The 16,493-nt window shown below is 47.7% G+C and overlaps 1 protein-coding gene across 2 annotated transcripts in view; it reads left to right on the top strand.

Annotated features, from left to right (window-relative positions):
- Positions 1-9,747: 9,747 nt before the first annotated feature.
- Positions 9,748-16,493, top strand: part of ASAP2 (ArfGAP with SH3 domain, ankyrin repeat and PH domain 2) — a 173,036-nt gene continuing 166,290 nt past the window's right edge. For both annotated transcript variants that reach the window (XM_072767748.1, XM_072767747.1), the window contains exon 1: positions 9,748-9,965. In XM_072767748.1, coding sequence (XP_072623849.1) covers positions 9,840-9,965 — 126 coding nt within the window. In that variant the 5' untranslated portion in view covers positions 9,748-9,839. The remainder of the gene's footprint in view (positions 9,966-16,493) is intronic.

Below are 16,493 nucleotides of genomic sequence, written 5' to 3'. Positions count from 1 at the left end.
AACACAACAGAGATGACAGCCATTTGCCCAGGAATGCCAAAGGTTGCTACCAACCACCAGAAACTCAGAGAGAGGCATGGAACAGATTCTCCCTTTAGGTCCTCAAAGGTGCTGACCTTGCCAACACCACCTTGATTCCAAGATTTGTAGCCTCCAGAAGTGTGAGACAATAAGCCACACAGTTTGTCATGGCAGCCCTAGCAAACTAACACACAGTACATGAATTTACCACATTTTGCTGAGTTCACACTAAGTTACATTGTTGGACATTTGAGTTGTTTCTACTTTTGGGCTATTACGAGTAATGCCACAGTCCACCTCTGTGAACAAGTTTTTACGTGGACATGTGCTCTCTTCTCCTTTGGGTGGATACATACCTAGATGCGGAATTGCTTGTCATATAGTAACTCGGTGTTCAAACCTTTGAGGAGCTAGTAGACTGCTTTCCCCCACAGCTACGCCATTCCCCATTCTTGCCAGCGGTATACGAGGGTCTGGTTTCTCCACCTCTTTACCAACATTGTTATTGTCTTTTGAAGTAGTATTGTATTGTGGTTTGATTTGCATTTCCCTGATGACTAATTCTATTGAGCATCTTTTCATGTGCTTTATGACCATTTGTAGATCTCCTCTGAAGAAATGCCTATTGATATTCTCTCTCCATTCTTCCATTGGTTTGTCTCCTATTATTGAGTTATAAGAGTTCTTTCTATATTCTAGGTACAAGTCCCTTTATCAGATATTTGAAAATATTTTCCCACTGTCTGGGGGTTTTCTTTACTTTCTTGATGCATCCTTTGAAGCACAAAAGTCTTTAATTTTGATGAAGTCCAATGTCTATGTTGCTAATTAGTGTTTCATCCACCTGTGTTGCCTTTCCACTTGACCCTCTGCAGTCAGTTTTCCAGGAGCAGCCAAAGTGATCTTTTTAAAAGTATAAAGCAAACTCTGCCAGGCTCCTGCATGTAGGAAAGTCACAGATTAGCCTGTGTGATCTGGCTCCGTCCACCTCTCCGGCATCATCTTACGTTATCTTTCTTGCTCACAACATCCCAGCTGCTTTGACCTTTGTCTAAATATCTACCTAGTTCATGCTTTAGGGACTTTGCTCTTGCTGTTCCTTTGTTGTTTGCTCCTCTGTAATTTACATTCAGCTGCCCCTTCTCTTCCTTCCAGACCCAGTTCAAAAGCTGCTTCCTGCCTGAAGTCTTTCCTGATTGCCCTCTCTAAAGTAGTAACTTCTCATCCATCCTAGATCCCCTTTATTACATCACCCTGTTGCATTTCTTTCAACAGGGACTCACATGAAACTGTTTATGTATTTACTATCTGTCTCTCTCTGCTAGAGTCTAAGTTTGAAAACAGCAGTGACCTTCTCTGGCTTGTTCATTGCTACATCTTAGTTTTGGGGACAGTGTCCGGCATATAGTAGGCTATTGGTAAATATTAGTGGAATTACTGGGCAATGTAGCAGAGCAGCACCTAGACAGTGCATTATAGCATGGCACCTCAGAACCGAAAGAAACCTTCATAAATCTTAGGTTGGAGGGCACCTGGGTGGCTCAGTGGTTAAGAGGCTGCCTTTGGCTCAGGTTGTGATCCCGGGGTCCTGGGATCAAGTCCCGCATCTTGATGGAGTCTGTTTCTCCCTCTGCCTAGGTCTCTGCCTCTCTCTTGGCGTCTCTCATGAATAAATAAATAAATAATAAATAAATCTCAGGATTGGAAAGAACCTTAATTCTTTGGGTTTTATCAAGTCCCTTTAGTACAGTATAGTTTACATAATTGGAATATTGGGTCTCTGGCAGGATGGGAAAGCCAGGTAGTGTGTATGTACCCTTTATGTATGCTAGAAAATTCCTTCTCAAATTTTAAAGTGCAAACAAATTACCTGGGTGTCTTGTTAACGTGCAGACACTCTGATTCACTAGGTCTGGGTTCTGCACTTCCCCCAGGCATTCAAAAGATGCTGATGATGGTGATCTGGGGACCGCAGATGGAGCAGCAAGGATTGAGGGGATGCCACGTGTGATGATGTCATACCACTGTCATCTTGAAACCATCCTCAGCATGGTAAGTCTTCCCATATCAAGGGAAGAAAACTGTACATTTCGGTCTCTGAAGGGGCGGGTCATCTGGCAATCCTCTCTTCTCTACAATCCAATGCCAGATTTCCCTTATATCTTCACCGGAACACCTGAGCGATGAAGGCCCCATCATAGGAAAAGCTCACTTGCCTTCCTACCTCTCAAATCTGTGGATTTTCTGGATGTTGAACTGCTCTGTCTTCTCTCATTCTGTATGCTGAAAGAGAAGCACTTGCATGCGTTTCAATTCTGTTAACACTTACTGAGCACCTACTGTGTGCCTGCCTGGTGTTTTGGAACTAGAGGCACAAAGACATCCCCGTCTCCTCCAGGAGTTTAATCTGGTGACCACAGTGAGATGAGAAAAATAACGTGCTAGTCATGATACAATGTGAACGTTTCTCTAATGGAAGCGTCCAGAGCTTTGGGGGAGCCAAAGCGTTTTCTTTCCAGAGTAGAGACTTATCAATTCAGTTGAAATGAGTGTGCCCATCTTGTCTGACTCATTATTTGGCCAACCCAATTGCTTCACACATCAAAGAGAATGGGAGGGGGGGTGAGCACGGGAGGGAGGAGGGACAGAAGAGGCCTTTTACAGTGTTCTAAGGTGCAGAGCCTGGCGTGCCATTCCATTTCCTTAACAAAAGCACCAGAGACCGGTCTAAAGCACCATGGAAGCAGAGGAGGAGATAGTTGAATTGGCCTAGAACATTTGTTTGGTCATTTTTAAAGTAGGCTTCATGCCCCACGGGGACTTGAACTCAGGACTCCATCGCATGCTTTACTGACTCAGCCAGCCAGGCGCCCCTCGGCCTCAAATGTTTAGAAGAGGCTTTGTGGAAAGAAGGGTTGGGTTTCACTCAGCATAATACCCTCCAGTTCCATCCACTTCGAAGCAAATGGTGGGTATTTGTCGTTTCTAATGGCTGAGGAATATTCCATTGTATACATAAACCACATCTTCTTTATCCATTCATCTTTCGATGGATACTGAGGCTCCTTCCACAGTTTGGCTATTGTGGACATTGCTGCTATAAACATCGAGGTGCAGGTGTCCCAGAGTTTCATTGCATCTGTATCTTTGGGGTAAATCCCCAGCAGTGAAATAAGTCAATTGGAGAAGGACAAACATTATATGGTCTCATTCATTTGGGGAATATAAAAAATAGTGAAAGGGAATAAAGGGGAAAGGAGAAAAAAATGAGTGGGAAATATCAGAAAGGGAGACAGAACATGAAAGACTCCTAACTCTGGGAAACGAACTAGGGGTGATGGAAGGGGAGGAGGGCGGGGGTGGGGGTGACTGGGTGACGGTCACTGAGGGGGGCACTTGATGGGATGAGCACTGGATGTTATTCTATATGTTGGCAAATTGAACACCAATAAAAAATAAATTAAAAAAACAAAAAAAGAAGGGTTGGGTTTGATCCTGAAGGATGGTCAGGGGTTTGGCAGATGGACAAGAGGAAGAGTCTCCAGGCTCAGGTCTTGTGGTGAGGAAATACTTAATGAACTCAGCGAACAATGAGAGAGAGGTGTGGCCCAGGCGTGGGTTACAGGGTTTAGGAGGGGAAAGTGGGTAAGTGGCTGAGGATGAGGCTGGAGCAGCAGGGAAGCTAGGACTTGCCCTCTGGGAAAATGAGATTAAAGGCAGTCGTGTTCACTCCACTTATCTCAAAAGGTCTCTCTGAGTTGGGAAAAATGAGAAATTTAGTGCAGTTAAGATGGGGTGACCAAACTCCTTCTGTAAAGGGCCATATTATACCTAAACATTTTAGGTATGTGGGCCTTCCGGGGTCTGTTGCAACTACTCAACTCCACCACCACACACCACACACCACAGAGAATCTGTAAGTGAATGGGTGTGGTTGTGTGCCAATAAAACTTTATCAGGGCTCACATTTGAGATGCATATCATTTTCTTGTGTCACAAACTATTCTTCTTTTGATTTTTTCTCCTACTGGAAAATGTCAAAACCATTGTAAGCTCGAGGACGGTAGAAAAGCAGGCTGCGGATCATCTCTGGCCCCTGGGCCATAGTTTGGGGACCCCGAGTGAGAGCAAGGCTGAGAGAAGATAATTGGTGGAGGAGGCTGGGGAAAAGCCTGGCACAGACTGTGTGTGAGTAAGGAGTTTCAGCTTTATTGTGTGGCCAAAGTGAACCGATAGAGCTGTTCAGTGAAGGGGTAGGGTGTTCAGATGAGGCACAAATGAGAATCTGTGCCACCTGAGGGCATCCTAGGAGGCCTGAGAATGGAGCTAAGTTGAGGGGAAAGCCACTGACTTGCTGCAAGGAAATAAATTAATGCAAGCACTCTTTAAATGCTTTGGCAAAATCTATTTACATACAGAGTGCTAATTAAACTTTCTTTGCTTTTTCATTAAAACAGACCACACCCTCTGTTGGCACTTAATTGTGTTATTCTAAGTACTTGAAAACAACAAATGGCATTTTCTTAATTACCCTAAGATAATTTTTATTAACACAAGTTGCCTTTGCCTGTGAAGTCCAATTTATCGAGGTTTTGTCCCACACGGGCTTTATCCCATAAGCATGACTCAGGGTGGGAAGGTCTAATGCTCTGCCTCCTGGCACGGAGGATACAATTATACCCAGCAGCTGGTAAATGTTTAACAACCTGCTCTCAGGGGAAAAAAAAATGTGTGTATACATACATTTATTTTAAATTTCACTGATATAAAGGATATGTAGCACCTAATTTATAAATAACACCAAATTATACAATATTCTTTCTTATAAGTTCCATACAGCTAATTGATTCTCCCAGAATGCTTTCATTTCTTTTTGTTGAACTCTTGTATTCATGGCCACTCAGCATTTGCAACTCACCCATGATTTGACATTATGATCATGAATAAATGCTTGATTATCATCCAGTTCAGCGAAGAAGTTGTTCATGTCATTGACAAATGAGTGTAGTTCCGACATGAATGTTGGTTGATATTTTTGTCCATGTTAATAAAAGAGAAGTGAAGCCATAAAGATGTACGCTGTAGCTTCACTCATCTGTCAGTGACATGTGAGCAACCTCTTGGCTGAATCGTATGACAGTCTGCAAATCCTAGAAGAACATCACCTCAAATATTTTCACGATTCACAACAGAAAGGTTACAGACATGACACACTTTTTATCTGCATTATTAATGTTTCTCTACCGCTTTATTTAGTTTAGATGATTAACACAACAATAAAACCTTGGTTTTTAGCATTCATAAATACTCCCACCAGGGCATGGAACTGGGAAGAGATGTACAGTAGCACACTGTTGGAATAGTCTTTCCACCACATGGGGGTAACCGACAGTTCACAAAATTTCTGACAATCTGTCAATTCTCTGGAATCAGCTCTAGCTGACTGCGGCATAGTGCAGATTATGCCTCATTTTTCTAGAACTGTCTCTTCAGCAGAGTGTCCCCTAGAGAAACTGCTTTGTTAAAAAAAAAAAAATATATATATATATATATATGAACACACCTCAAGTATCTTAATGCAAAGTGAGCTATGAATAAATCAGTTTGTCATCTCAACTTACCAACGTAACAAAATGACAACATTCTCAAAAATTAGTTTGAAACATCTTCTAAAACATGCTCATTCTCAAATGTCTAGGACCAATGATTAGATTCTCAGTAATAATACAGCCCTTGTAGCAAGGGCTTGTATTCCCTCTTGGGCCCAAACTAACATAAAACATGGATCATGGAATCGGTACCAATGCAGGAAGAACCTTCGGAATTAGCTCGTCCAGCTGTTTTCATTTTACAAATGAACTGAGTCCAGAGAGGTTAATTTACTTAACCAAATCACAGAAGAGCAAAGCTGATACCAAAGCCTAAGTTCTCACTTGTAAAAGAGTTTCTGTATGCTAATTTTTTCCCTCTCAAGGGCAAGATCATTGTGGTAAATGTATTCAATCAAACCTGTCTCACTTTGGGATAAATGTGCCCCTTTGCTAACACTGGAGGTGTGTGTGTGGCGGGGGGGTGGGGGGGGTGGGGGTGGGGGTGGAGAATGTTGTTAAGCTGTAGAAGAGAAACTTTTGGTTATATTTACATGTTCTATCACTGGGGTTGTTGTAGGTTTCCCCTGCCCCTTTTTTCATTACACTGTTTACCATAATTCTTTTAAAGCCAAGATCTATTCATTCTAAGAGTACTTGTTCACAAATTAATAGCAAGCGAACTGGATAAGTCTTGTATTAAACCAGCCAACCCTCAAATACATTTCAGAGTTAAGAACTTATTTTACACCTTGACCTGAGAGTGAAAAATCCCAGGTTCTTGAGAACTCGTGGAGCAGAAAATCCCTTTGGAAAATGGGCTGTTGGCCAGTCCCAGTGGGCTGCTATAAATGTCATTTTTGAGAGTTTCTTTCCTCTTCCCTGGAAATGAGAAGTGTGTAACACCATCTTTTTCTTTTTTTCCCTTTTTTTCTTTTTTTAAGATTTTATTTATTTATTCATGAGAGACCCAGAGAGAGGCAGAGGCATAGGCAGAGGGAGGAGCAGGCTCCCTGCAGGGAACCCAATGCTGTACTAGATCTCATGACCCCGGGATCACGACCTGAGCCAAAGGCAGAAGCTCAACCACTGAGCCACCCAGGCATCCCCCTTTTTTCTTTTTAAGTAATACAAGCCTACAACCTCTTATCTGAAATCCTTGGGGCCAGATGTGTGTGGAATTCAGAGTTTTTCAGTTTTAGAATGGTAATACAGCACACACACTGGATACTCTGAGTCACCCCCAGTAGGGTCTGGGGCAATAGTCCATAATTATGCACATTTATATTTTGCAGCAAAGCATAAATATTCATATGAAGTGGGATAAACAAGACTATAAAATAGCTTCATGTCAGTTCATTTCAGGTCAGTTTTATGACTGAAACTTATTTTTGAAACTATGTTTTCAGGGTTATTTAGATGTTAAAGTTCTTGTTAAGGGAATGCAGAACTTTTTTATTTTTAAATATTTTATTTATTTATTCATGAGACACACAGAGAGAGAGGCAGAGACACAGGCAGAGGGAGAAGCAGGCTCCCCATGGGGAGCCCGATGTGGGACTCTATCCCAGGACCCCGGGATCACACCCTGAGCCGAAGGCAGATGCTCAACCACTGAGCCACCCAGGTGTCCAGGAATGCAGGTCTTTAATGATATTATCAGCAAGTTCTTCCATTCGTGTACTAAAAAATGGGTGTGTGTGTGTGTTGTGTGTCATATTTTCTTGAGCCACGTTCAAGATGACCTCTTTGCACCACCAGTGGACTTGGTAATTACTTGCCTCCCACCAGCCCTCCCATACACCTGCATGATGCACTGCTGCTTTGCAATTTTATTTCTGTGGCTACTAAAGTTTCCTGTAAAGATACCCGAAGAGCTATATTAAACCACAGGACACAAGAAGAGAAGTTGCCTATAAAAAGAGAGCAGAGAAGAATGCCACGCTCAACTTTGTCCTGGTAAAGGAAATCTTGATCGGTCTGGTTAATGCCGTACTAGATGCCAAGGAAAAATACTACTTCCTCCTCTTAAACTCTCACAGCCTGGTAGATACTAGTCCTCTCAAAGTCAAGACTTGAAAAAATTATCCAGAATATTCTCTGGCGTCCACAGCAAAAGCTGTAGCTGGAAAACTAGCTGGGAGGAATACAGCGTTGCGTGGCGTAGGGGAGGATGTATTGATAAAAACCCGTACAGGACTCGGATGGTACAAAGCTGCATATAGAGGAAACCCACCAAAGATGCCAAAAGAGTGAAAGCACATAAAAAAGACAGAAGCAGAGATGCTACTACGGTTTTGAAAATCGTTCCCATTGCTTAGTGCAGGAATAAAAGCCATCCACTTAACACAGCTATTTCGGAGAGCTAAATTTCACAGGCGAGGCTACTAAAATACCAAAGGCCATACATAACGTCTGACCCAAGCTGCCATGTCATATAGCAAATTCTTACACGGGAGCTTTAGAAAGATTGTTTGACTGGTCCACTGTCCTGCAGCTTTGTCAGGGGACTGCTTTGTCTGACATATTGAATTTCCAGCGTCTCTCACACTTCCTCCTTTTCAAGATGCACAAAAGGTTTTTGTAAAGTTTCTCTTGGTTTTATGGCTGGCAGCTACAGAAACCACGCCACAGGCCTGGTGTAGAGTTATATAGGGTGTGATTGTGTTTGAGGAGGGTCTTCAGAGCTTCTAGGTTTCAAAAAAAAAAAAAAAACACTATTAAAAGTTTCCTTAAAAAAAAAAAAAAAAAGTTTCCTTAAGAGCTGTTCCATGAAAATCTGTACTAATTCAAATTTTTTTTTAAAAAAAGATTTTATGTATTTATTCATGAGAGAGAGAGAGAGAGAGAGAGAGGCAGAGACACAGGCAGAGGGAGAAGCAGGCTCCACGCGGGGAGCCCGACGCGGGACTCGATCCCAGGACCCGAGCCAAAGGCAGACGCTCAACCTCGCAGCCGCCCAGGCGTCCCTAACTCAAATTCTGCCCTGGGCCAGTCCCGAACGCGGTTTGCCTGCCATTGTCGCACGTTGCCCTCTGCCACCGTACGGAAAAGAGCTCTTTTCGGGGGCTCCCCGCGCCTCGGGGCACCCAGTCACCCTCCCGGGGCGGGTCCAGGGCGAGGACCCTGAAACTACTCCCAACTGTGGGCGGAGCGGTCCGTGCGCCTGCGAGCGCGGGAGACGCGACGGGGACACCCGCGCGGGGCCCGGGAGCGCTTGGGGGGGGGGGGGCAGGACCCAAGTCTGGACCCCGAGGCCGCCCGGGGGTGGGGGTGGGGGTGGGGGTGGGGGTGCCCTTCGCCCCGCGCCCCCGGGCCCGCTGCCCTCTCCGTGAAGCCAGCAAGCCTCGCTCGGCGCGGCCCGCGACGCTGGGGGCCCGGGGGCTGCACGTAGGGCTCGGGGGCACCCACCCCGGGGCGCAGCGTCCGGCAGGGGGCGGGCTCCTCGGCCTTTCTCCGCCGCCCGCACCGGCGTTCCCGGCGGCCCGGGGTGAGCGCCCCCCGGGGAGGGGGTCGGGTCCGGGCGGGGGGAGGGGGCGACGCGGCCCCCGCCGTCCCCTCTGGGCCCGCGGGGCGCGCCCTCGAACCACGGCGCGGGGCCTCGAACGCCGAGACAATGCGGCGGCGGCGGGCGGGCGGCTCGGCGGGCCGGGGCGCGCGCCGCCTTCCTTCCTGCGGGCTCGGCTTCCCGGCGGCGGCGGCGGCGGCGGCGGCGGCGAGCGCGCCCATTGGTGGCCCGGCCCTCCGCGCCGCCCCGCCCCGCCCCGCCCCGCCCCGCGCTCGCCGGCCGCCGCCCCCGGCCCGGACCCGCCCCTCTCTCCGCGGGAGGCGCTCGGGGCCCGCGGCTGGGCGGCCCGCAGTTCCCGCCGGCTCTGCGCGTCCGCCTCGGGTCCGAGGCTCGGGGAGGGCAGGCGGCGGAGCCCTCGGCGCGGCGGGCGGAGCGGCCGGGCCCGAGCTGCGCGGGGCTGCACGCGCCGCCCCTGCTCCCGCCGCCGGGCCCCGCGGGCGGCCGACCCGCGCCGTGCGGCGGCTGAGGCGGCTGAGGCGGCTGAGGCGGCGGCTGTGGCGGCTGCGGCGGCGGCGGCGGCTCCCGCGCCCCGGCGCTTCCCTTTGTCCGCGGGCCGGGCGAGCTGCGGGCGCGGCGGCGGCGGCGGCGGCGGCGTCCGAGCGGCCGGTCGGAGCCCGCGCGGCGGCTGAGGCGGCGGCTCCCCGCGCCCGCGCGCCGAGGCGATGCCGGACCAGATCTCCGTGTCGGAATTCGTGGCGGAGACCCATGAGGACTACAAGGCGCCCACGGCCTCGAGCTTCACCACGCGCACGGCGCAGTGCCGGAACACCGTGGCGGCCATCGAGGAGGTGAGCGGCGCCGGGCGGGCGGGGGCGGCGGGGGCGGCGGGGGCGGCGGCTCCGGCCTCAGGTGGCCCCGCGCCCCGCCCGCCGCCGCCGCCGCCGCCGCCCGGGAAAAGTTTCTTTCCCTCGGAATCCGCCGCGGCCGGGCCCGGCACAGAAGCCCTTTGTTCCGTGGAGGTGGCTGCGGGGAGGCGGCTGACGGCCACCTCGGGCCTCTCCGAGCCCCCCCCGCGCTCACTTCCCCGCGGCGCGGCCGACTTCGCGGGGACCCCGGGCCCGCCCTCCCCTGGCGCCCACCCCCCGCGGGTCGTGGCGGAGGAGCCCCTGCCCGCAGCCTGCCCCGCGGGGGCGCAGCCCGGAGCTCCGAGCCCCGCTGCAGCGCGCGCCGCCTCGGCCGGGCCCTGGGGGGCGTCGGGACCCCGGCCGCCCGGGAACGGGGTGGACGCCTCCGCCGGGGAGGCCTCAGCGCGTCCCGCAGCCGCGCCCGGGAGCCCGGTGCGGGGAGCTGGGCGCTGAGCCGGCGCGTCGGACCCGGAGCCCTCGGAGAGCCCCCCCCGCCCCCGTCTGCGTGTGTGTCTCACCTGCACGTCCCCACCCTCATCGCCGCCCTCCCCATCCTCCTGCAAAAGGGCCTGATTTTAGTCAAGTGCTTCCAAGGTGCAAAGTCATCGCGCCTCGTGCTAACGGGTGAGCGCCTCCACCTCCTGAGGGGAGAACGCTTCGGAATGGACGAGCCTCGGTTGACGATCAGAGCAGCCCGCGGGGAAGGGCCGAGTTTGGGAGTCCAGGGCCCCGCTTGGCCATGTGGGGTGGGGGCAGCTCCTCACCTCTCTGCCCCTCATTTTCCTTACCTAGCAAACGGGACTAGGGATGCATCCGGGTTAGAGACCCTGTGCGTAAGGTGCTTAGCACCCTGCCTGGCTCATAATAGGTAACTGGTTGACGAGCCACACGTGTGCAGGTGCGGAATCGGCGATTACATTTCTCTTGGCCAGAACGTCAGGTTCCAGCCTTAAAATGGTGTATTGTAGGGATTGTATTAGAAGATGATTGGGCTAGAGTGAGTGAGGGAAGGTCACCACCGAGGTTTTAATTAAGTGATGCCATTAGCGTTTTTTTTTTTTTTTTGCCCACTTGAACAGAGCATCTGCTGTTAGGAACTGTTTGGGGTGGGGGGGATCCAGAATGTTTCCCTTAATGGAATTTATTTTTTTCTTTATAGGCGTAAACAGTCAATAATAGGCTAACTCAAAAGTTATAGACTCAGCGTTCTAAATGTTTAAGTATAGCTAGGGCATCCTCCCACCCTCCCTCCTTCCTTCTTTCCTTTTTTTTTTTTTTTTTTTTTGGTGGAGGAGAGCTCCGTGTAAATCTTTTGCAGTGAGTTCTGTAATCCCACATCATTTAATTCTACTTGTGTCAGCAAGGCTTTAAAAAGATGGTTTCAAAGGAGGCAGATGGGGATGACCCAAAGAAGTTTTTCCAGAAGTACTGGTTGAAAAGCAAGGGGAACGTTTTCATGAAGTTTTGAGAATACACCATTAGTAACATCTATGGAAGGACTGCAACCAAAGAAGTAGCCAAATATTTCTTTGGAGAAGGAAGCTTTGTACTCTATGCCTTAAAGAAGGCTTGATTGCGTGTAAAGTTCTGTTTCTTTTACCCACGGCGCTTTGTCAGTTAAATATTATTAACACTGGCAGATGCTGGGAAGCTAGCAAATAGGAATTGCTGATAAAATTGGCATACCCTTCCTCTGATTAATTTTAGTTTGCAGTGTGTTATTCCAAGGCTTTTTTTTTTTTTTTTTTTTTTTTTTTGTATGCTGTGCAGGGGATTACCCAAGAGCTCAGTTACTGAGCAGATTAAAAAGAGCCTGGATTTGGTCATTTTATTAAACTGCAGACTTGCTCTGTGTTGCCATCAAAGCACACAAATTGGTTAAACTCTCAAAAATGAAAAACTTGAAATCGTTATGGGGCTGTCTTCACTTTAAGCAAAGCCACTATCCATACTATGATGATGAAGTTTGTGAGTTTGGATTTATGGGATAACTGGATTTGGAAGGTGTTTACTCTCTGAGAAATCACTGTGGATGCCTTTAAATAATGCTTTTTTCTTCATTCGAATGTTCATTCCCATTACCAAAACTTGATGCATCCACATTTTGGTTTTCAACAAGCATCTACTTTTTGTACTGGAGTGAAACAGTGGGTGTTGTGACTTGTCACTCATTTAACAGAAATAAAATGAATTTAAAATTTGCAAGCTCTTGGCCCTGTGTTTAAATAAATGAGTCATAGGATTAGCAAATTAGATAAAAATTGTCTTGCAACTGCACTGTACTTTTTTGATAACACGCACCTGTAGCTAGACTATGAGTAGTCCCTGCCGACTATGAATATCCTATACTATACTATGGGTCCCTGCTCTATACTATGAACATCACATCGCTTACATGTCTTTCTCATCCTGGCTTTATATGTGAGGAAATTGAGTCTCAGGATAATTTGTTCAAGGCTATAGAGCTTAGGAAGTTGAAGAGCTGGAATTGAATTTGGCTCTGTGCTATTTTCAGAAATGTTGCTGTTTTCCATGACTTTTTTTAAAGATTATTTTTAAGTCATTTCTACACCCAACATGGGGCTTGAACTTACGACCCTGAGATCAAGAGTCACACCTGCTTCACTGAGTCAGCCAGGCACCCCTGTTTTGTTACTTTTAATAATGTTGAATTCTCAAAAAAAAAAAAAATACTGATTTCTCTGAATCCCTCATTTGTGAGATAGATCTGGGTTCAAGTTCAGACTCTACCAGTTGCCAGTTGTGTGAACTTGGCTGAGATACCCGTTTTCTCACTTTACTCAGCACTAAATTCTGGATAACAATACTTTTCTACTTCAGAGGGTTATGGGGAGGGCTTACTGAGATAATCCACAGGGAGATACCTGACAGACAACTGGTTGAGTAAATGCTAACTGTTTAACAGGTTATATTATACTTAATCCATGGAAACTGGTGAGGGCTTTGGCATCAAGATGGGATTTACATGGGGGTTGAGTAGGAAGAGTGGGAGAAATGGATGAATAGTAGAATGAGTTAAGGGAATAAAAAACTATGTATCTGTTAACCCATGCTTATTTTCTTTTTTAACCAGTTTGTCGTCTTGGCAGCAGGTCAGCACATAGCTATGTTTTAAAATATTTGCCTGGTGATCACTTTCTCTGGGTAAAGTAATTATTGTGCACAGTTTTAGCAAAGTCTGCTGCTACCACTAGATGGAATCTGCCCTGTGTTTTTGGAAATAACGGGAAAAAATAAGTAGTTGTGGCATAACTCTGAAAAGTGAGCTTCTCCCCCCCCTTTTTTTGGGGGGGGGTGTTATTTCTGTCTCCGTTTCTTTGAGTCTCTAGGAACTTTGAAGTATCCTCAAAATAGGAAAAAATTGCATACATACTTGGAATATTCATGTTTATAGTTAAACCCTCCCATAGAGCACCATCCTTTCTGTCTTGCTTATCTGGTGGCTTTGTTAGATACGTAGTTTTAAAAATAAATTTGATGTCGACTTGCAAGTATTAAAATTTAATCTACTTCCTTCCGGGGCCATAATTCTCTACTCTGTTGTCCTTGGTTACCTTGGAAATCTCATTGCTGTCACAAGCACAGTGTTCTGACTGCAGGGGTAAAATGAGCATCTGGGCTACACCAATTCCCAAGGGGCCTTGCTGTCCTTGGGGCCAGATGCCCCTCCCAGCAGTTGGGAACCTGGCCCATGTGCCTTTTAGGCAAGAGTGTGTTTTGGAATCTTAGCTCTTTATGAACGGGCCTCTTCCAAATCCCAGACGAACAGATCTTGGATTTGTTGTCAGAACAACATCATCTTTTTGGCCACGCATTTGTGTTTTTGGAAATGAGGTTCTGTGGTCACACAAGACCACCTTATTTATGCTGTGTTCTGAAATCTGTACTGATGTGCTTGGAAATTTTTGAGTCATTTAAGGAGGAAATGATCTTCTCTTGTTATGTAAGCCCCCCCCCCCTTCCCACAATTCAGTTTCCCTCTTTCTTGTGATTAACAGTAAAACCACTAATCGTACTCCTGGTAGATTCCAGGCTCGGTCATGCAGTTTTTATTGAGTCCTGTTGTGTGCTAAGTGGCGGGAATAGAATACCAAGTGGAGTAAGTTCTGTCTTTGAAAGAACCTACAGCTTGAGTGGGAGAGATAGGCATCCTATAAACAAATCCGTGCAATTAACCAAGTCAGTGTGAGCGCTGTGGCTCTAAGATCATCCAGAATCGCAGATGCTCAAGGATGGCATCGGTCAGGTGTACCTGGGGCTGTGGTTAGGAGGGCTTTGTGTAGTGATGTGTGATTGCGTTGTGAGGGCAAGGTAGTCATTTGTGGGTTCCACATGCTTGTTAGCCACTGAAGTCTCAAAAGTCTTCTGTGTCTGCCTCCCTGCTTTAGATAAATATTGATCCACTCCTGAGGTGGTGGCCAACTAGGCCTCTGATCAGATTTTCATAGTGTCCGACCTACAGAGGGCTGCTCAGGTCAAGAATTTGGAGGGATCTTAATTCTTCTCTTACCCTCCACGTTTCTAGGCATTGCTGCCTTTCCTCATGGAGCACATACCTTCTAGTCCTGTACTCACATGGTAGTCTAAGATTAAAAATTCAGTTTCTCCACTGTACTAGCTAACATTCAAGTGCTCAGTAGCCATGTATGTTTTGGATGGTATAGATTTAGAACATTTTTATCCCTGTGGAAAGTTCTGTCGGGCAGTGCTGTTTCAGACCCTTGCAACTCAAAGCGGGGTCCACTGACCAGCAGCATTGGCACCACCTGGCAGCTTGTCAGAACCGCAGAATCTCAGATCCCACCTTAGACATACTGAAACTGAGTCTACAGTTTAATATCATCCCCGGGTGCATTATATGCATATTAAAACAGTTTAATATCATCCCCAGGTGCATTATATGCATATTAAAGTTTGAGAAGCACTGTTCTAGGAGTGTGAATCCTGGCTGCACATTAGAATCACTTGGCGCTGGGGGATTTTGTAGAAACACAAATGCCTGATCCACTCCCTGGGACTCTGATTTACTGGTTTGGGTGAGGCCTGGAGTGCTGGCATTTTTGAGAGCTTCTCCCCAGTTGGGGTTGGTGATCCCTGCAGTAAAGAGATAATCATCTAGTGCAACATCAGGTACTGGTAAGTGATAAGCGATAAGAAAAGTTGCCTAGAACTAGATTGGGAGACAGATCAGGAAAGGTCTCTCTGCAGAGGTGACAGTAGAGCAGAACCCAGAATGCAGTGAAGAAGCCAGGGAAGAGTTGGGATGGAAGAATAGCGTGGAAGAGGCCAGAAGATGGCAATGGGCTAGGGTATTTAAGGACAGGAAGAAGGAGGTGGGCAAGGCGGGCAGGATGGGGGCGGGCAGGTCACACGGGCCTCTGTGGTCTTGGGAGAGGATTGGACCTAACTGATGAGTTGGGAAGCTATCAGTGGGTTTGAGCAGGAAAGAACATGATCTGATTTACATTTTATAGATGTCACGGAGATTGTTCTAGCAAGGCAAGAGAGGAGAGTGGGAGACTTGGGGCCATCCAGACAAGAGGGTCTTGACCTTTAGTGGGGGCAGAGGAGCCGTCTGGTGAAGATGGTGTTGGGGTGCTGGGGAGAGGCGAGCAGAACTGAGGCCCTGCCCCACGAGGCGGCAGTCAAGCCCGGTTCACCCAGGGGACTGGGAGAAGGGACCTCCGGTGCCTGTGTAGTGGAGTTGAAGTTCTCTGCTGCTGCTTTGTATCACCTCAAAGCCAACCGTGTGCTGCACAGCCTCACTAGTTCTAGAACTTCTGTTAGGACCGATCCTGAATATTTATTTTGTTTCACGGCAGACTGAGATCCAGCGATGTAGACCTGGGTGGGAGGGACATGTTTGCTTCTCTCCTCTGCTGTTTCTAGGCAGGGGTTAGCTGGTGACACTTTTATGGCTGGGTCAGATGCCTGAGATCCTGTCCCTGATTAAGCTCCCCAAACACTCCTCTTTCCCTACTAAAGAGAGGTGCTGAGTTCACCTCGTCAATATCCTGCCTCCTTTGCTTATGCTTTCACATGTTGTATGGCCTTAAAGCAGTTGCCAGGGCCCTTCCAGGCACTTGTGTACCATTATCATTTTATCATATGAATGATGTTGGAATAAATGGGCCATTAACTAGAACTGGAACACTTGGGCTGTATTTTTTATTTGTATTTGGTTTTGTTGAGTTTATTGGTTTATAAATGTCTGTCATGGGCACCTACCAATATGTTGTCGCTGCCAGGTGCCAGGGCTATAAAAGAGGACAGGGCTAGCTCCTTCCCTAGGAACCACTTATACTCTCATCTTTTTTGTGCAATTATAGTTTATTTTTATAGCCTTACTTGTGCCATGGACCCCTCTGACATTCTGAGGAAGGTGGTGGACCTTATTCAGAAAGATGTTTTAGTGCATCAGATACAGTACAGAGGAAGTGAAAGGTAACC

This window comes from Vulpes vulpes, chromosome 8 (assembly GCF_048418805.1).
Source record: "Vulpes vulpes isolate BD-2025 chromosome 8, VulVul3, whole genome shotgun sequence".
NCBI lineage: Eukaryota > Metazoa > Chordata > Mammalia > Carnivora > Canidae > Vulpes > Vulpes vulpes.
Note: the sequence above shows the minus strand (reverse complement) of the source record. Positions and strands in the feature narration are given on the sequence as shown.